The sequence below is a fragment of the Astatotilapia calliptera genome, chromosome 20 (assembly GCF_900246225.1).
Source record: "Astatotilapia calliptera chromosome 20, fAstCal1.2, whole genome shotgun sequence".
NCBI lineage: Eukaryota > Metazoa > Chordata > Actinopteri > Cichliformes > Cichlidae > Astatotilapia > Astatotilapia calliptera.
The window spans coordinates 24,409,615-24,429,453 of record NC_039321.1 but is presented as its reverse complement, the minus strand read 5'-3'; the positions used below and the strand labels follow the sequence as shown (position 1 = coordinate 24,429,453).

The window sequence follows — 19,839 nt, the reverse complement described above, 5'->3', positions numbered from 1 at the left end:
AAGCTGTCTCGCGAGCTGTGTCCTGCTTTCATCGAAACGGTCGCTTATTAATGATTGATTGACGCTCACCTGTAGTGACGTAAAGGGTTCGCTTTAATGGGCGCCTGCAAACACAGGAGGAAGTGGGCGAGTAAAGACGGAGAATGTGACAGAAAGCGGCGGAGTAGTACAGCTGCAGCTCAATAAAAGCTGCACTCTTTCTGCGCGTCGGACAGCAGCTCCGGAAGCACCGGCGGACTGACCCGTGCTGTCAGCGAGTAAACGAGGCTGCTGTCAGAAGCTCTGCTCACTCAGGTAGGGCAGTTTGTTGGACCTCTCTCGGTGTTGCTTGCATTGCGTGTCATCTCGCTGTTTTGAACTGTGGGAATGCGAGGCAGACATTTTTTCCCTCTCCCACCCTAATCCGTCTTACAGGCAGCGAAGTTATTGGAAATCAATTTGCGAGTAAGGCGAAATGCACGGGAAAAAAAACCCCAAAACACTTAAAGTGGATTTACAGCAGCGGGATTTTATATTTGAAACCCACATGCAAAGCTGATTTCTCACTGGCTGGTAGGAATGCCACTTAAAGACTTTCGCCAGGCTTATTTATAATAGAGATGTGTTTATAAGAAGTACGCATGTATTAAAACGGGCTTATGGGTCTGCGCTGGACTGTTCACAGAACAGGACAGGAGTAGCCAGCTTATTAAAAAGTTTCTTTTCTTGTGGTTACTGCAGCGTACAGATTTACAGTCCAGCGTAGGAGTAAGTGGTGACTCATGGGTTAAGTCCCTTCATATGAGTTTGAAGGGTATCAAAACTCTGAGTGCTTGTGTGAGAGCGGAACTGGATCACAAGGTGGGTCACTGGAGATTATTTAGGGCCAGACTGTTGCCTTGTTTCTGTTTAAGGTCCTGCTTTATACATTATAACTCCTTTCAATTCTGTACTTTGTCCATTGTTGTAGTTGCTGAAGAGCCCAGACCAGCCAATATTAGGACAGGAGGACGCCATGTCTCAGAGCCAGTCAGAGGACTGCCAGGTCCCTCAGATCGTGGAAAATCAGTTCGCCACAGAACTCCATATATACGAGTCGGGTGATGAGTGCCCTTCGCCAGGCTCTGCAACACCCGAGCCTGAAGCATCCACACCCAAGGAGCAAGCGGAGGATGTGGATGATGATAAAGTGGACAGGCTTGCGGTGCCTCAGCAGGTGGTTCTGAGCACAACAAGTCCTGCTGCGCTGAAGGTTGGCAAGGAGCAAATGATCCCCAAGAAGTTAGCAGTGTCCAGCCGGCCTAAAAACCGACACCACACCACCGTGGTGACATTCCCAGTAGGACTGGAGAACTCCAGCAGTGCGAACCAAAGCCGTCGCTCGGATGTGTCCTGGGACGATTACGACAGTGATGGAGAAGGTTTTGGTATTAGGAGGAACCGCAGGAACCAGTCATACAGAGCGGCAATAATTAGCTTGAATTTTGAAACTTTGGCGACAGAACAAGCAACTGCAACCGAACTGAAACCTGTTAGAGAGGGCAGAGCACCCAGTCCTGCCCCAATTCGCACCCATGGACGTAAGGTACATAAGTTGAGGCCAGGGGGTCTAAGGATAGTGCTCTACTCTGCCCATCTGCCACAAATATATTGCAAATTAGATGAGAACTTGTATGCATGTCACAATTTGATATTAGCTTATGAATTGGTTAGAAAAACAGGCATCCGAGCTAGTCCTTCTAATTAATCATACTTTAACTTATCCAATTACTTGGAGCATGTGCAGCATCATTTTCTTTGTGTAGTTGTGACCTTTAAACACATACACTTCGACTGGGTCTGTCAAGCTCTTTCAGTCTGGTGTAGCTACCAAAGTTCTTAAATGAGCAGAGCTGATGCAGTCTTGTCCTTTTAATAGGTGACAGGGGGAATACCCAATAGTGTCAGCAACATTCAACTTTAGTAATAAAGATGATGGCGTTTTTCCACAATCGACTAGACTAGTGTTCAGGAAGTTTGTTAAAGGCAGAATGAGGAAAGAAAGGAAAAAATATCAGCATCAGTGACACACATTTATTCCACAGTAACTTCAGGCTGCACTGCTGTTTTGTCTCTAGGGAACCCTGGGGAGAAAGAGGAACCAGAGACAACGTGGATCATTCAAAGATGGTATGTCCACCCGTGCGCCGCGTTGTCTGCGTCTCTTAATTGGGTTAAAGGGCTACAAATACTCAGAAAATACCAATTACATTTGACATTTTGAAACTAGATTGCAAATTAATCGTATGCTCAGTCATGAAAACCTCATGCAGAGAAAGCTATAATTTCCATGCCATAGCTTGGAAAGGAGGGGACCGAAACGGAAATCGTTCTCCCTGAACACTCCTGGCATGTTAACTACTTGCTGGGCCTTGAAGGTTGTCCCGAACCGTCAGGCACTGCGACGTCTCCTTTTTGAGATGTGATTTTTAAAGTAATCTCTGAGATCTAGTTATGTGGAATTGAGAAGAAAACTCAGTTTATAAAACTGATACTGAAGCAGCTGATTGAGAACTGCCTAAACAACACTTCTGTTTGCTTGTTTGCTTCTTTTTAAGTCCTCGAGGCTCATTCGATGTTTAACCTGCTCTTTGATCTTTAACCTGCACATTTAACACACTCTCTGTCTACCGGCTGTCCACCTAACTGATACATTCTCACCTCCCTCGTTTTCATTCTCAAATAATCCATCTTAGTATGGTGTCACAATCCAGCTTTGGCATTTTTGTGGCATTTGTGAGTGAAAAACAGCAAAATCCACACGTAAGCTGATCATGATAGTAGATACTTTTAGAACTGTGCATTTAGGACTCTATGACTATAAAATTTTCTGAGTTCAATTTGATGTTGATGTTGTCCTCAGCTACACCACGCCTCTACCAGGAAATCCGTGAGCGGGGGCTGCAGTCCACCAACCAAGATGAGTCCCTTGATGAGTCTGTGGTGGCAGAGCCTGCTGCAAATGATCAGGGCATTGTGATAAAGAGCTACCGACCAACCCAGCTCACCTGGAGCCAGCTGGTACATGTCCAAATGCAATGAGGGAATCAAGTATAGGCTAAGAGCAGTCTATAATAATCTTCAGTTATCAATAAAGCACCGTGCTAGTACAGAAATCATTTTCAGTCCTCACTTCCTTCCGCAGAGAGCACTGTCTGCCTTCTGGGGGTTTTTTTTCCATTGTTTTTTTTTTTTTTCAAATCAATTTGAATTAAAGTTATCTGATATAAACACTTACTCTTACTGTACTGAATATGTTTTATATAACGGTCTCAAAAAAATTATTCAAAGAAATATTAGTTTCAAACTATTGATTATTTTTTTTATATCACTTTTAAAGGTGAAGGACACCGGTATTCTGGACTCGGTCACACCTCAGGAGCGAAAGCGACAGGAGGTAAGAGTGTGCGTGCTTACATAGCAGCTTACTATATCAGGTTGGCCTGGTAAGGTTAACTTTACTGTGTAACAAATCTCAGATTAAGTTGTCAACAAGAGATGACACAGAGGAAGGTGACAGATTATGGTCATTGTTAAGGACCAGAAGAAATGTAAAAATTGTATGAGTAGGTTTATTCGTTTAATATGGCAAGCACTGGGTAGGTGCATATTGTCTTGTTGAAGGTATCTGGTTTATGTAATGAAATCTCTTTAGCAATGAATAAAATGTGCACTGCAGGCTGTGGAACTGAGTAGTTTGTGGTAAAGATTAATGAACTAATTTGGTCAATCATCATTAGCTTAAATTTAAGATGATGCTGCTCCTTACGATCACTTCACAAACTCAGTCTTTGTAGTAGAGGTATGGGTAAAAGACAGCCACGATATGAGCTGATGGTGGATGGTGCAGTTGGATGAATCCAGAGAGACCAGTAAACCTCTGTGTCACAGCAGTACAGATCAGGTGATCACAAAGCCTGGCCATGAAGAAAACAAGTCCACGATGATTACAATACAAACCAATTTGGTTATTTTCATGTGAGTCATTACTCTCCACGACGCTGCAACACTGGATTTACCGGTTCCCTCATCTTCCAAGTACTACTGACCCCTTTTCTGAGAGGGATTGTGGTGTGCTTCAGCATGCTACAGAAAACCGCACACCACTAAAACTCCGTGGATAAACCATAAATGCAACCATAAAACATTTGACAAGTTCAAAGCATTTCACCCAAAATGTTTACATTAAGAATGACAACTTTTTTTTGCTATATAAAATGTTTTAGGAATATTCTTGATGACAGAATGGAGAGAAGAAGAAAAAAACTATGATATGATGATATGATGATATGCTGCTTCCGTTCACTCAGATAAAGAGAAAAGCTGCCACAGCCTGTGGTTTCAATAAAAACTGATACCAGAATAAGAAACCCCCACACATGCAGTGACTATTAATAGTTTTTTTTATACTGGATCGCAGTTTATTAATGCAATAATTATTATCATATTTTATAGTTTAGTAGAATTGGGGACATACAGGGAATTTTTTTTTTTTTTTTAAAAAGGTGATTAAATGGATTCAAGCACAACATGATTACTGAAGGTTTCGTAAGAAAACTCTGATTTAGCCCAATAGTTTACAGAGTTTTTGTTTAGGGGGAAAAAGTTCATCCTGAATTCATTTCCTGAATGGAAACCTGTTCTCAGAGAATTTGTCTAAAGGCTCTCTAAGCAGGTTAGGATCCCGCTAAGGTGGGTTCGTGTGAAGTTAATGTAACAACAAATCCAGTTATATTTCATTCCAGAAACTTCTGAAAAGCCAACAAACATCACAAACTGATACTATCTGTGCAGTGTAACACTATCCCAGGGTGGATTTTTCCCTCACCAGCCATCTGAGATGTCAGCTGTTGTGTCAATAGCAAAGGTCCACCCTGTATGCACTACAGTCCCTGAATAAAGCCACACCCTGTGAATGTAATCATTCTCTGGCTACACAGGTGCTTATCATGCTCCTTTGTACTTTTGGTCAACTCATAGGTCTACTTTAAATGGTGAACCAGTTTCCTGCAGTCGTTCAAATCATGTTTTAGGAACTATGAAAGCATTTTATTGAAGTTCAGGATTGCTGAGGTTAATAAAAAATGCTGCACTCCTTGTGGATAGACTGTAGTGTAATGAAGATTTGAGATTCTTGCAACAGAGATCTTTACTCAGTCCAGCACGCAGTGTTACTTATTGACATTTCAAGCTTCAAGTCAGAACTTGTTAGATTTAGCTCAGCTCATGCCCTTTGGTCATTCCTGGAAGGTGTGTCGTTCCCACCTCTTCGTTCCTCCAAGGTTCTAACCACAACACTAGTGGTAAACTAAGATAATGTAAAACATAGTGTTTATTCTGTTATACAGCTGAAAACACACAGCTACTAATCAAGCAGTGGTGAAGTGTCTGCTGGTTTTGCATTCATTACACTTCAGTGTTCTGTGAATTTTAAGATGAATATCTGCAATACTAAAACTGCATTTAGGCATTGCTCCCTTTGAACCGCCTGGTTTGTTTTTTTTTTTTTTTTTGAAAACCACAGCAGCCTTGATAAACCAGAATGCACAGCAGCAAACGCTCATGTTTTATAATGTTGTTACATGCTGCACACTGGGTTTTCTGGCTGGTTGTAATGTAGTGAAGCAGAATGCCGTAAGAAGATGCTATCTCTCTAAAGGAATTCTGGGATATGTAGGAACTCACTACATCACACACATGAAATAAGGAACACGGTGAATTAAAGTGAAAGAACTTGACAGCAGCAAGTACATGTTGCAGAGTGAATGGCTCATTCCGATTTACTTGGTTGTGTAACTTGTTGTCTTCACTTGATAGGCCATTTTTGAGATCATCACCTCAGAGCATTCATACCTGCACAGCCTGGGTATCCTAGTACGCAACTTCAAGGAAAGCGAAACACTGAGGAAGACAATGACGGCCACAGAGCACCACCACCTCTTCTCCAATATTGCCGTCATCCGTGACGTTAGTCAAAGGTTAGCGCATGACTCTTAAGGATCTCATAGTCATCATTACTGTATTTTGCTAATTTCAAAAAGACCTTCATTTTTATTTTATTTTTTTCTGGGGAAAGCAGTGATGTCGAATTCATCTGAAACATATTACTTGTAAGGGAAAAGGTTGATTCAGGTAGAGCATTTGCCATTAGCATTTCTGTAGTGTCCTGTAGGCCCCATAAACATGTTAAAACTTGCTAGTCAAACTGGTTCTGCTGCCTATCTGCTCAGAGTGGTATTCCCAGGCTTTATAATGATAATGTGTTTGAAACCAGCCTATGTGTAATGCAAGCAACTTTATTAACAAAGAGAAATGCCCTTTCATCTTTGAGCCTCTTCTTCGGTTTCCAAGTAAAACAGTATCTGTGAAACTACTGAACGTGTATTGGAAGCTGCTGTCTCAGTTAGTGTGTGTGTGTGTGTGTGTGTGTGTGTGTGTGTGTGTGTGTGTGTGTGTGTGTGTGTGTCCCCTGTAGTTGATTTGTTGGCTGGGCGGTTTTCAGGTTTCATTTTCTTTTTTGTTTGTTTAAAATGCACTTTTCAAGAGTGGGGCTAAAAGTCATTTTTCATGTTGATGTTTGTTATTTATCTGTTCGAAACCGGTGAGGCAAAGGTCAAAAGATGTTTCTTCCTGTTACTAAGGTTGCTTAACATTGCCACAAACTATTTCTGTGATCAGTGATAGAAGTTATATCCCAAATACTTTGATGTAACTTAAAGGTCATTTTTGATTTTTAGATTGTGGTGTGAAAGTCATAGGATTTTTTTTTTTTTTTTTTTTTTTTTTTTTTTTTGTACTAATATACAGTTCTGTGCAAAAGTCTTGAGCCACTTCTTTGTTATTTTGTTAGAAGAGTTAGGTGTTTGTGCAGTTCTTTCCTGAAACATGTACGCACATGGAAATACATTATACACGGCAAAAACCGTTTGTACTTTAATGTGCTAGAAAGGAAAGCTTGAGTATGGCCACCTTAGTTTTTCAACATAACCTGAACTCTCTTCTTCTCATTTCTTTAAGTAGTGTTCAAGAATATGTTGGCTGCTTTTTGCTCCGTTCTCTGTCAAAATGATCCCACACTCCATCTGTCAATCCAAGACCGTGTTTCATTGTGGCTTTGTCTGTCTAGATGTGCTTTTACTCCGCTGGTAGTGTGTTTGAGATCATTGTCATGCTGAAAGATGAAGTTGTTGCTGATCAGATGCTTTCCAAATAGTATTGCATGGTGGATCAAAATCTGATGGCATTCTTTTGTGTTCATAATTCCATCAAGCTAATAGCTTGACAATCACAGCTAATCTAATTTTTCCCTAATTGCACTGTTGGGGAAATTTTTTTTTCTCTGTCAAACAGTGTCATCACAGTATTTTTCATTGCTTCAACTAAAGAAATGGTAACAACTGGGTTTTAGTTTGTGTTTTTGCAACAGGCTCCTAGTAACAAAGTGCCCAATCAGTTTAAAATGGGTTCTTTGCTAAGTAGTCTGTTATGTGTGGATAAAACACTGGTACTACCCTTGAATTAGGTGATTTTTTGTTTTTTTTTGTTTTTTTTTTTTGTTTTTTTTGTGCTTGAATAAATCATTGGTCAGTGTGTGTGGGGGGGGGGGGGGGGTGCATTAACTATTTAACTACTTCAGTGGTCACAGTCAGTTCAGCCTGAACACCCTCTGTATATGTCCTACAGAGGTGGGAGAAATAACATATCTTTTAAATTGTTACTGAACTCTCCCTCAGGTTTTTTGAGGACCTTGAACAACGTCACTCTGACAACCCAGTGATCATGGACATTAGCGACATTGTTCAGACCCACGCTGCTAACCACTTTGAGCCGTACATTAGCTACTGCTCCAATGAGACCTTTCAGCAGAGGACCCTCCAGAAGTTATTGTGAGTAGAAGAACAAGCAAGCTATTGAGTTTCTCCAGTAACATGGCTAAATGAGCTGAACATGTGTCTTTCTGCATCTCTTAGGTCAAGTAACAGTGCGTTCAAGGAGACCCTGAAGAAAATCGAAATGAACAGTGAATGCAGAGGTCTCCCCATGCTCTCCTTTCTCATCCTTCCCATGCAGCGAGTAACCAGACTGCCACTACTGCTGGATGTCAGTTTAAGATTTGCTTTACTATATGAGTAAAAGTTTTTTTGTTTTGTTTTTTAAGAGTGGAACATACAAAGCAACTTAAAAGGGACATTTAAAAAAATATGGGTTCATGGTCAGCAGGTTCTGTGTGTATTTTCTCTTTTAGTGAATCAGAATCATACATTCATTAGAGCCCGACTGACACAGGTTATGGTAGAAATCCAATACATCAGCCGATATTTTTTTCTTTCAGACACATGAAACATAAACAGAAGCCTGACAATGCAGTTTAAAAATAATCCTGGTTTACTATTTCAACAAGTTGTGGATTACTTGTTTATGCTCTGCCCTTCTCTGCTCAGATCAGCTGATTGTTTTTGTAGCGTTGCAAGATAGTCGCAGAGTGCCCTCTGGTGGACAAACGTTTTTGAAGGGTGTTTCTACAAAGTCTTTGTGTCTATCCATCCATTTTCTTTAACATTTTTTTTTTATTTAAATTATTGACTATATTATTATTGAATTATAAATGCTGATACTAGTATATCAGCCCTGCCAGTATATCAGTCGGACTCTTATGTACTAAGTGTTAACTAATACACAAGAGAGTAACTGGTATTTGTTTGCTCCTCAGACAATCAGCCAGAAAACTACACAAGGAACAGCGCAGTACTTTGCTGCTATCTGGGCATTGCACTACATCAATAAGGTACTGAGCACACCTCAGCTAGTATGCATGTAAAGCACTCTGCAGCTTCATAGTTATCATCTGAGAGCAGACTGGGACATTTATGCTGCTATTGTTAAAATTATTATGCCAACAGCTGGTCACTAGCTGCAATGATGGAGCTAGACGGATGGAGCGAACTGAGCAGATGTACACCATCGAGAAACAAATGGATTTTGGTAAAATCAAGGTGTGCTTCCACACAGTCAAGAAAGAATACACTGATACATACATATGGTTACATTGATTAGTAAAATATCATAAATGATTGTAGTAATAAATAACAATGTCATTTAAAAATTCATATAAAACCTGAGTCCACTTTGCTAACCTGGAATGATAAATCTGTTGATGCTGACAGGCATTCCCACTGGTGTCATCATCGCGGTGGCTGAAGAAGCGCGGTGAGTTGCGCCTCTCACTTGAAGAGTTCAGCATATGGAAGGCTTTCAGCACCAGAAGCTACTACCTGTTTGTCTTCAGCGATGTACTGATTGTCACCAAGAAGAAGAGGTGAGTGGAGTGCCAACAATCGTATTCACCTAAAATACTATTATCTGGATACAGTGGGAAATTTTGAAGCTGAGTATGAAGATGACTGTCAGAGTTAGTTTAAGGCTTTCCCTGTGTAATGATTGAGTTTTTTCATTGATTTTGATGACAAATATTCAAATGATGTATCTTAAGATGATTCCTGGTGGACCATAAGTAGTGGACACCTAAAAGATTAATGGTAGAGTACAGTAGAACATGCCTGGACATCTGCTAAAGTGGGCAAGAGAAGAGAACACTTAAACCCACAAACAGTTTAATTCACTTGCTTGCTATTTCCTTGTGACTGTAGTGGATACGAAGTAGATCCAGCTGCTGACAGAATATGAGAAACAGAAGAGAGGAGGGAAAGGGACAGAGCATGGAGAGAGTATGGATGTGGTGCTTGCATACTTGAGATTCTTCGATCCTGCATTCAGCGTGTCAGCTCGACTGACTACAGCTTTCTGTTTTGAGTTAGGGAGAAAGCAAACAATGTCAGCTCAGAGGAACAACACTGGAGTCATTTAGACACTTTTTTAAGTCAAGTGATAGTATCTAGGAGAGACCATTATCAATCAAGTGATGGAGTTTTAGCTGCTTGGGATCTAGGTACATTGACACATGCATAAACTAGGTTTCACAGCAAGTTTGGCAAGACAACACAATAAGCTTAAAACTGCCATGTGATGGACTTTCTTTTTTGTTTTTTTGTTTGTTTGTTTTCTCCCAATTGTTTGTCCAGTGAGGAGAGTTTTGTGGTGTTGGATTACGCTACTTTAGAGAATATTGAGGTGGAGATGGGTGAGGATGGAGAGAAAAGGGTGCCTACGTCTCCCAAGAACAACTCCAGCTACCTTTCTTTTAGACTACTGATGAGCAAGAACAGTGAAGGGAGAGCAGAGCAAATCTCCCTACTGGCTGAGTCCAGGTACTGTGACTTTCAGACTCCTCTTAAGCTCAGCTATATATATCTCAAAGAAAAGTTTACTTACCCAGAGGTCTAACAACTTCTAATGCTTTATATCACAATGTGATTCTAAAATATTGCTTTCTTTCAATACTGATAGTAGTTCTTTATTCAAAATCACATTTACATTTACCACCTCGAAGACCACATCTAATAGTTTGTGTCTGGCGCTCTCTACTGCCATGAATCTTAATGGCAGCCTAAGATCCTCCCATGTTATGAATTTCACTGTAGAAAACACTGGTTTGTAGTCCTTTTTTTTTTTTTTTTTTTTTTTTTTTATTAATTGTGCTTTTTTTATTTTCTATCACCAAGGGTGGACCGGGAACGATGGATAGTTGCTCTTACAGAACACAAGGAGACAGCTGGCTCCAATAATACTGATGGTAAGCTTGTATTATTATAAAGAATAATAAGTTTAATCACAGTGTTTGTTTTCCTGAGATGTTATTCATTTGTTATGAACTCCTCAGCACAGTGCAGCACAGAAAACAGATGATTTGCATTCAGTTTTGCTGTCTTATTTGTTTACACAGCTGCAGTGTTTATTTCTTCTTCGGTTGAGCTTGTTAGATTTCCTTTGATCCATAAAGAACTTGTAAGAAAAGCTTCCAATAATTCAAACTTCCTACCATTTAGACTCAAAAGCATCAAATAGTAAAAGTATTTTGTTTTTTCTGTCGACACAGATGTAGCCGAATCATTCAAAGATTACCTGGCCTGGCGTGACCAATGTCTTTGTTGCTATAAGATCAGAATAGATACAGACATTAAAATGGTATTTTAAAAATGAAAAGTTCCAGAAGAACCAGTCCGTTTACCACACCGACAGCAAAACTATTAGAGGTGGGGTTGCAGCTTGTGTAGTTTAATAGCAAGCATAGCTGTTGACATTTGGGTTTGTTATCAAAGGGTGTGCCACTCCAAAGAAGTTATGGTATGTACTTTGGTGTAATTTTACACCCTGTTGGATATAAGTTAGCTTCCTACTCATTTGTAGGACAGTAAGCTGTTCAACATAGTTTTATGAACTTCACTGCCTTGTGCTTTTCAGGTCTGCCACAGTATGAGGCCACCAAATCCTACATGCCAAAGGAGCCAGATGAACTGGGCCTGAAAGAGGCAGAGCTTGTCATTGTCTTACAAAAACAAGAGGGTGAGACCTTAACTTCTTTCCAATCTGTAATACAATGCAAATTTCACACCATCAAACACAAGAGTGTCGCTGTTCTTTTGGTTAAAAGCGCAAAATAAAATGTAAGGTGCTTTAAAGTTGACCTTAACAGGGATCTTCTCCTAGGATGGTGCTATGGGGAGAGAATGCGAGATGGAGTGAGGGGCTGGTTTCCTGATAGCTGTGCCACAGAGATCACCAACCCTGACGCCATGGAGAGCAACGTACAGCGTATGAAGCGTTTGCGCAAAGAGACCAACGTCTGAGACATTGCACTGCTGATGAATCGTACTAAACATAAACTATCAATTATAGTAGATGTGGTCCAGCAGTCCATTACCGACTGAAAAACATTGACTGGGCACAGAGAAAACCATAACCAATCATTAATGCTATTCTCTGGTCTCGGATGCAATGATTCAGGTTCATATTTCTACCTTGTGCCTTCCATTTCTCTCTACCATCAGGCTATCAAAACACATTATTTGAAACTGTCGATCTCTTTCAGGAACAATTGAACAGTAAGGATTTTTGTCCACCTGTACGAATGTGCAGCATAAAGACTTCTTGGCCAAGTGTACATTTTAGTCACCTTGTACAGCTCACTCCAGCCATTTTCTGTTTAGCTGGTTTTTAAGCTGCATTTTAATTTACTTGCTGCAGTAAAATGATCTTTAGATGTAGAACACATTTGTGGATAAATACTGGTACTACACTGTCAATGTCTACAAAGGGTTTTATTACTGTGCTGTGAAAAAGTGACCAAAGTTCTGATTAAACACTGTAAATATAGTTGATGATAACCACACCATTGCTTAAGTCCCTCATCTTTATATGAAATGGGGAATAAAAACAAAACCTTAAACTGTGTCCTCTGTAAATGAAAGATTGTCTTTTTCCATATCCTGTATACTTGAAATAAAAAACAGCCACCACTCCAAACATTTTTCCTGGTTCTGGACTTTTATTTGAGCTTGCATTTTGTTAAAATGTTTGAATACATAAAAAGTTATTTAAAAATGTCAAACTGACCAGATATCAAATTCCATTTTATCTTTAAAAACCATTTGGTGTAAAAACTTAGGACAGATTTAGAAAAACATTTGCTGTTTCCCCAAAACGTTTTGTAGCTGTCACATAAAAATAATGGAAAAAAAACAAGTCTGCATAGATTCTGCAGGCCATCGGTGGTAATCTGGTCAAATGCATGGTGCAAGCTTGTGACGATCGTCAAGTCAAATCTTTATTGCTCAGATCTTATTTGATGTTTCTTCTTGTTGACAAAAAAACTGTAAAAGAAGAAAATTAGCAATTAGTCCACTGTAAGTTTTTATTAAACATTCCTAGCCTTTTGGATTTAGACATTTTGCATGGTGTATAATGAAATGCCTAAAAATGTGCATCACCAGAGACACTATTCAGAGATGCTGTTCAGACAAAAGACAAAAGTGATAGAGCTCAGTGGTGCCAGACTGTTTGCTTAATCAAATCCACTAGATTAGGCTTTCGGACTGTCCACTACAGAGCCAAAAAGTGTATAGGACAAGCTATTCAGCTTTACACTGCTGTAATGCTGCCTAGTTATTTTGCTTTCAGTCCCAGATGCTGAATCTAATGAACACATGTAAAATCCGACATTATGAATATGGTCAAAGCAGACTCACCCGGACGATGGTAAAAGATGGTAGGTGCCGGTGGGCAGGTTATTTCCTACTCAGCCCCACCCTGCTGGGCCTCGGGAGCGGACGTTTTCTCTGCCGATGTGTCACCTCCTGTCTTGGCCTCCTTGTTTTCCTGGCCAGGTTTGCCACCAGTCTGTTGGCGTCTGCGGCGGTAATTGAAGTTGCGGCGGTAGCGGCGCTGGCGGGGCTGCTGATTCTGACCACCTTCACCGCCCTGATTCTCCTTGTCCTCCTCAACGTCCCGCACCGGTCTGGGACGGGGTGGACCCCTAAAGTTAACAAACAAAAAGGAAGAAGCTATAAGCAAACAATAAGGGTACCAACTACAAGGCAGAAATACCATGCAGAAAAATACATCTACTAAAACAAGATGCAGGATTCAAGTGACTAACAAATTGCAGCTTTTCAGCAGCAATTTGTGGATAGGCTGCAACAAAAGGAGAGCTTCTCTATCCAAACATGTGGAGATTACTACTAGTAAAAGAATCAAATAGAGAAATCTTAGTTGCTGGACACAAGACCAGGATGGAAACAGCCCAAATGTTTATTCGCCCATTGTTGCAGCCCTACATCAGTGAAGCCAACATGCAAACCTTGGTCTGAACCTTGGTCGGAAGCCTCTGTAGTAGTTCTGCCTCGCTGGTTTGTTGCCCTGGTCTTGACCTCCCTGGCTCTCATCACCCTCACCTCCCTGAAAGCAAATGGATCAAACTGGTCAAACGCCTTCTGAACCATAGTTCAGTAGTGACATGCACCACTCTAATGAAACTAGCAAGCTTAAAGAGTTAATATTGAAATGATGAATGAGCATTACCGGGTAGTTCACCGTAACAATCATGGGACCCTATTAGAGTCAGTTTGTAAAATACTGGCAAGGCCCCCGATACACCAAGATTTATTGGTCACAACCACGTGAGGGTTAGGAGAGGGTTAAGAGCCGAGTATGACATAATCATATTACGGTCCCGACTTTAGGGACAACTGGGTGTCTGTTTCAGGATAGTAGCCTGTGACAGCATACCTCAGTCATCTCTCCGCGTGGTGGGTTGGTGTACGGGGGCCGGCGGCCGTATCGTCTACGTACAAAGTATGGTGGGTAGCGCCGTCTGCCAGGGTACGTGGGTCTGCGCTGCTGTTGCTGCGAGTCTCCTTCAGGGGCATTCTCTCCACCCTCTCTGCTTTTGTCACGTCCTCCGCTGCCTTGTTCACCCTCTCCATCACTCTGGTAGTTCTCTGGATAGTCTCCTCCACGGGGAGGGCCCCTCCTTCGGGGGTACCGCCTATAGCGGTTCCTGTCAGCAGCATACTTGCTTCCCTGGACTGCAACACCTCCTGGGCCGGTGACATTTGCAGCCTCTGCTCCCTGTGTCCGCAGTAAGATGTTTTTTATTTTTTTAAACTAGAGAACATTCATGGGATGTTTTCTTTAGAAGCTGGCAGACTACAAAACCAAATTACTAACCAAAGAACAGCTTACCTTCTCTCCTTCGACTACATCAAACTCCACAGTTTCTCCATCTCCAACACTGCGAAGATATTTTCTCGGGTTGTTCTTTTTGATGGCTGTCTGAAATCATAATGGTTCACATTTGAAATGTTTCTAATCATCATAATCATCTGATGTTGGTTTAAATTGTGAAAAGAAAAAAAACAACATTGCAAAGCTTACCTGGTGTACAAAAACGTCCTCTTTTGTATCATTCCTATGAATTTAAAGAAAAAAAAAAAAAAAAAAAAAAAGAAGCAGAACACCATTAGAAGTATCCTACTGAGCCACAAAAAGCAGTTATGCCTCTGCAGACTACAACAAAGCGAATGAGTGTAAGGATTAACAGATGCATGCAACCAGAGTTTGGAGACGTGTAGATAATTCATCTGGGCAGCTTTGTAAGAGAATCATAGCCATAATAGGATTGGGAATGTTGCTTCACACACTCACACTGTTGTTATCAGGGTCTATGGAAAGAAGGGATGGGTGGAGTCAACTTACCTGTTGATAAACCCATATCCATTCCTGACGTTGAACCATTTGACTGTACCCAAGACTTTTGTTGCTGTAAAGAAAACAAATTATGATATATTACTGATCATTTTAGATGCATCTTGGTATTTAATAAGACTTCTAACAATGACAAAGTGTAAAATAAGAACAGACCATGAGAAAGTGACACATTTAATGTGTAAGTTAAATATAACTCCCAACTGTCATTCTTATTATAGATCCTGGCGCTTAGGAGTGTCTTGTGCCAGCTGCATTTGGTGTGAGGTAAGCACCATGAACGAGTACCACGAACGAGTACCGACTAGATTACTTCTCGGGTAAATTTCAAGACTGCCCCTATTTTTAATGTCCCCGTCTACTGTAATGCCACCCAAATCAAAGATTTCAATATCATCATAGCAGGCCGCTGTAGCTAAACACATTGACTTTTAACTACAGCAGACCTACCGCCCCATTTTAGACGCACTACTGAGCGTTCACACGTGGTAGAGTCGCGCCCGGATATGTTAGCGAGCCCAGCTGGCTTGTTAGCATAGCTATGTAGCTGAGATGGTCTGAACCATGTGCTTGGATTACTGCCAGCAGGCGGAAATGAACATAACACATCGGACAGCTTCTATTGTGACCAAATGCTTAGAACGTTAAAAAAATTAAAATAAAATAAAAATGCCACGGTTATACTGGTTTCAATTAACAGCCAAGGAAATGGCGAAATAAATCAGCGGAATACACGGCGGACATTTTGGATGGCCTCTTTAGCCATGTAAATAGCTCAAGCTAGCTGGCTAGGCTAATATAGCTTCGCAAGCAACCGTCGGTCGATCACTAGGCCCCATTGAGACCTCATCAATTCCACCGAAAATAGTCGACCATTGACAGTTGTGCTATGGTGCTTTTCTGATCAAATCCAAATATAAATCGCTGCTAATTGTAACAGTGAAAAGTTTGAATATAGTTTCGACTGTTTTAGATTATTATTTTTTTATCTTTCACCGGGAAGCAAGACTCGTGCGAACAAAGGATGGCAAGTCGCTAACGCTAGCTTGATTTCGATATAATTTGTAACCGGTTAAGCCATTTGATATCTCGGTGTTCCACAAATATGGCATTAAAGTTCACTTTAATACATCATTTCCCATTTCCTGCCTGCTTAAAAGGAGCACCGACGTTGGCATATACACACAGAATCTGATAACGGGCAGAAACCTTTTAGTTTACGTGACGGCCGACCGGTACCAGAGCATTCTATGGCGTACGTTAGACGCGAGGAGGCCAATGAACATAAGGGATTAAGTCTAAAATACCTCATTTAAAAAGAATACTCACATGTCTTCTAAAATTATTTTAATATGAAGGCCAAAGTGTTAGCTATTAAAGAATGAATAAGCAGCGGTCTATAAAAACTATAAAAAGCTTGCGCCGTCTAGCTTCCAACCGATACTTTAATTCTGTATCGCCAGCACGTAAACGTTTAGCGTTTTTAGGCACCAAAAGAAAATTATTAAACTTTAAGAATGCTTCTCGTTAGTAAAAGCCAATACACTGAATAGAACACAGCCCATGAAATAATAATTTTAGCCAAAGGGACCAAAAAATATACTGGGTCCCGTTGGCTAAAATAAAAATTTCTCTAATGTTAATGTAACAGTGTAATTTAACATGTGCTAACGTTGTGTGGCTCAACGGTCGTGTCTAACGAACGTTTTTTAGTTTACAGTATACTGAGCTGTGGATCGAGTTGACAACCTTACCTGCCACCACTTTTGCGCATTGCCCCTGTGCCATAAAATACGTTAGCTATCTAGTTAGCTTAACTAGCTCCAGCAGTCTTACCGATGACCTTCTTATCCCCCGCGGAAGCTGCGGCTGCCGGGCTGGATGGGCTCTCCGCATCGGCAGCAGGCGGCGGCGGTTGTTGCTGTGTCTCGGCCTCGCTGCTCATTGTTACTTGTTGGTAATGGCTTCAGCCGGCGGCGGCTCTTTGCTATAGTTCCCGGTGCTAGATGGTAACCTGGGCCGGCGGTGGTGGGGGCTACTGCCTTCGGGCTCTCTGCTTTCCTCTTTCCGCTCCCGTTGCCGATCGAACTGGGCAGAATGAGATGAGGTGCCGGAGAACGTTCCTACTCGGAGGTCCGCCCAACTGCCATTCTAATTGGTTGGAAAGTGTAACAGGAAACACTCGCGTTCCAATTAGCCTGAGCAACTGTCAATTTCGCTTCAGAAACGCGTTGGGTAAAATGATTGGGTAAAGGAAACCGTACCTGTCCATTCTCACCACCCCTTCATGATGTCAGAGCCAGACGAATCAGACCACATAACCGTGACAGTTTTGGAACAGTGTCTACTTGGTAAAATCATGTTCTGCTGACGGACCTGGAGCTAATATACATATAGTTTAAAATATAATTGTAGTTATCATTATGCAATACATAAAACTGCATGGAAATATTTCAAAAGACTTGGCCAAAATAGTAGGATTATCGTGTGTTAATCGCACAGGGGGCAAAGGAAAGTCAACAGCTGAATATTCTGCTTAAGAGATCTAGAATCACGGGTCCATTAAGAAGAAAAACGATGCCTGAATGTTTAAACTATTTTCAGTTTCATTGTGCACGCTAGTTAAATTAAAAATAAAAAGGTGCATATATATATATAAAAAGAGGGGTAACTGATAAAGTAATCCATGTTACTTATTACACCTAAGCATTTAAAAAACTAATAATCATTTAACATTTCTGGAAATCTTAATTACCTTAGTCACACCATAATTATCTTTGACTGTCAAAAATTACATCACAGTTTAAATAAGCTGTTTCTGTAAATCATTTAATTATTAACCTTAAACCAAATCTTAGCAGAAATAATGACAAAGTAAGTCAGGTAATTTTCTATTTTAACTGGTTAAAGCCAGTCATCATCCTGTGTGAATTTAGAAACCCCACTTCCAGAGCAGCCGGGCCCAGACTGAGTGTAGGACAACCCCACCACAGCCTCCCCCCCTTCCATTGTCATGTTAATGCTCCACTGGCACTGTTTACGAGCACTGGTCGATGTGTGAAGAGCTTGCTGTTAATGTCTGAGCACCGTTGTCCCATACACAAAGATGGGCTTTAGCAACGACCCCAGAAAGCTTCCCAACAGAGATCCCCCTTTCAAAAAAAATGGGGGGGGAAAAAGCCTCCTTCCTGCCTCCATAAGAACAGCGTCTCCATCTGAAAAGCTTCTTTTATGCCAAGGGAACGATGTCCAAGGCCGAGGAGGGAGAGCATGGATGGGGGAGGGGGTCTGTGGAGGCTTAGATCTGTATAGATGGCTGAGATAGAAGAGGTAGCCATAAGTTCAGCAGACGAGTGCTTGGCACTGGAGTGCTTGCCATGGAAGATGTGTTTCACTGTAAAGTGGTCCTCTCATTTCCTCCATAACTTTGAGGTTAAGATCAATTTTTAATCAAAGGCACTATAAGGAAACAGAGCTAGTAACACTTACCAAAGCAGCTCAGATTACTCTGGGTACACAATGTTCTTTCAAAGTTTGGACACTGCTACAGTTTCTCAAACACACATTAAGTTGATAAAGTTTAATCATCAGGTAAATCTGATTATTACAGATGTGAATTATTGAATTATTATTAGAGGGACTATTTATAGTTGGCTTTCACTACTTTCTAGACCAGGGGTATTAAACTAAAATTTGAGGAGGTCCAGTTGGAGAAAATCTTCTCAAGCAGAGGTCCGGGACATCATAATGTCTAACTTACGTTATGATTGTGATAGAGAAGCAACCTTTTTTTTTTTTTTTTTTAAATTTATATCTGAACGTATGAACAATAGACTGTCAAATCAATGAAAATACAAGTTAAAACATTTCAACAAAATTTATTAACACTGAAACACACAGTAGGCCTACATTATAAATAGGGCTGCTGTTTAAAATGAATTAGAGAAAATAAATAAAATGGCAAAATTGTGCATCTTAAAACAAAGTGATTAATTTCAGAAAAAAAAAGTTTCCCTTTTTCTTTACATTTTACATCTCGACTAAACAGTCTCAATACATTTTCAACAGATAACATCAAAACATTTTAACAATTTTACAGTTTCTCTTTCTTTCCCCCTTATATTCCACGTCCCAACTTTCTGTTGTTCAGTGAGAGAACTGAGCTTTAGTTCGCTCTACTAGGATTTTAAATCTGGGCTGGAATGGTGTCAGGGCCATTCTCATACACATGTGTAGGTGCTCATTGGTGATCCTGGAACGATATTTAGTTTTTATTATGTTCATTGTGGAGAAAGCTGCCTCACAGCTGTATGTGGAGCCAAACATGGTCAAGATGTACAGGGCTACTTTCCTCAGATTTGGGAAAGCTGTCTCAGAGACCAATTGGGGCCAGAAAGTGGCAGGTTCAGTTCTTCCAAACTGCTCTTTCAGGGCCACATCTGCTTGGAGATCAATTAGTTGCATTTGAAGAGGCCCAGCATTTGCCCACTTGAAGTGCTGTGTGACTTCCTTTGAGAACCCTCTGACATCAGTGATGGCAAATGGGTTCTTTATGAACATGGTGAGCTGCTGTCCAAAGCTGAAGCTATCAAAACGTTTGCTGAAGTTTTCAATCAGCTTATCAACAAAGTCAACAAAAGAGGACACATCTCTCTGTCCCTG

At 40.8% G+C, this 19,839-nt stretch overlaps 2 protein-coding genes across 6 annotated transcripts; one reads left to right on the top strand and one right to left on the bottom strand.

The window, feature by feature from the left end:
- arhgef16 (Rho guanine nucleotide exchange factor (GEF) 16) lies at window positions 1–12,438 on the top strand. Of its 2 annotated transcripts, none has more exons than XM_026153694.1 (15): window positions 1–294; window positions 950–1,564; window positions 2,097–2,148; window positions 2,882–3,039; window positions 3,359–3,415; window positions 5,836–5,996; window positions 7,752–7,904; window positions 7,989–8,118; window positions 8,729–8,803; window positions 8,919–9,011; window positions 9,183–9,334; window positions 10,098–10,283; window positions 10,638–10,708; window positions 11,377–11,478; window positions 11,623–12,438. In XM_026153694.1, the coding sequence occupies exons 2-15, from the start codon at window positions 995–997 to the stop codon at window positions 11,760–11,762; spliced, it is 2,100 nt and encodes a 699-aa protein (XP_026009479.1). In that variant the 5' UTR covers window positions 1–294; window positions 950–994; the 3' UTR covers window positions 11,763–12,438. The 2 variants fall into 2 exon arrangements, with proteins under 2 accessions (XP_026009479.1, XP_026009478.1); XM_026153693.1 differs by lacking the exon at window positions 1–294 and adding an exon at window positions 730–840.
- A 2-nt stretch (window positions 12,439–12,440) lies between these two features.
- On the bottom strand, window positions 12,441–17,196 carry ybx1 (Y box binding protein 1). 4 transcript variants are annotated; one of them, XM_026153695.1, is made up of 8 exons: window positions 17,014–17,196; window positions 15,169–15,232; window positions 14,848–14,881; window positions 14,656–14,745; window positions 14,200–14,541; window positions 13,772–13,869; window positions 13,161–13,447; window positions 12,441–12,785 (listed from the first exon to the last, which is right to left on the bottom strand). In XM_026153695.1, the coding sequence occupies exons 1-7, from the start codon at window positions 17,120–17,122 to the stop codon at window positions 13,207–13,209; spliced, it is 978 nt and encodes a 325-aa protein (XP_026009480.1). In that variant the 5' UTR covers window positions 17,123–17,196; the 3' UTR covers window positions 12,441–12,785; window positions 13,161–13,206. The 4 variants fall into 4 exon arrangements, with proteins under 4 accessions (XP_026009480.1, XP_026009481.1, XP_026009482.1 ...); XM_026153696.1 differs by having other exon boundaries at window positions 13,784–13,869; XM_026153697.1 differs by having other exon boundaries at window positions 14,263–14,541.
- Between the last annotated feature and the right edge of the window lie 2,643 nt (window positions 17,197–19,839).

What these genes read in the sequence shown, in the direction of transcription:
- ybx1 (XM_026153695.1), bottom strand. Translation starts at nt 17,122, where the DNA reads ATGAGCAGCGAGGCCGAGACACAGCAACAACCGCCGCCGCCTGCTGCC. An exon ending in GGATATGGGTTTATCAACAG is followed by an intron (nt 14,882 to 15,168) that starts GTAAGTTGACTC and finishes TTAAATTCATAG; the next exon opens with GAATGATACAAAAGAGGACG. An exon ending in CACGCGGAGAGATGACTGAG is followed by an intron (nt 13,870 to 14,199) that starts GTATGCTGTCAC and finishes ATTTGCTTTCAG; the next exon opens with GGAGGTGAGGGTGATGAGAG.
- arhgef16 (XM_026153693.1), top strand. Translation starts at nt 781, where the DNA reads ATGAGTTTGAAGGGTATCAAAACTCTGAGTGCTTGTGTGAGAGCGGAA. An exon ending in ACGTGGATCATTCAAAGATG is followed by an intron (nt 2,149 to 2,881) that starts GTATGTCCACCC and finishes TGTTGTCCTCAG; the next exon opens with CTACACCACGCCTCTACCAG. An exon ending in TGGCTCCAATAATACTGATG is followed by an intron (nt 10,709 to 11,376) that starts GTAAGCTTGTAT and finishes TGTGCTTTTCAG; the next exon opens with GTCTGCCACAGTATGAGGCC.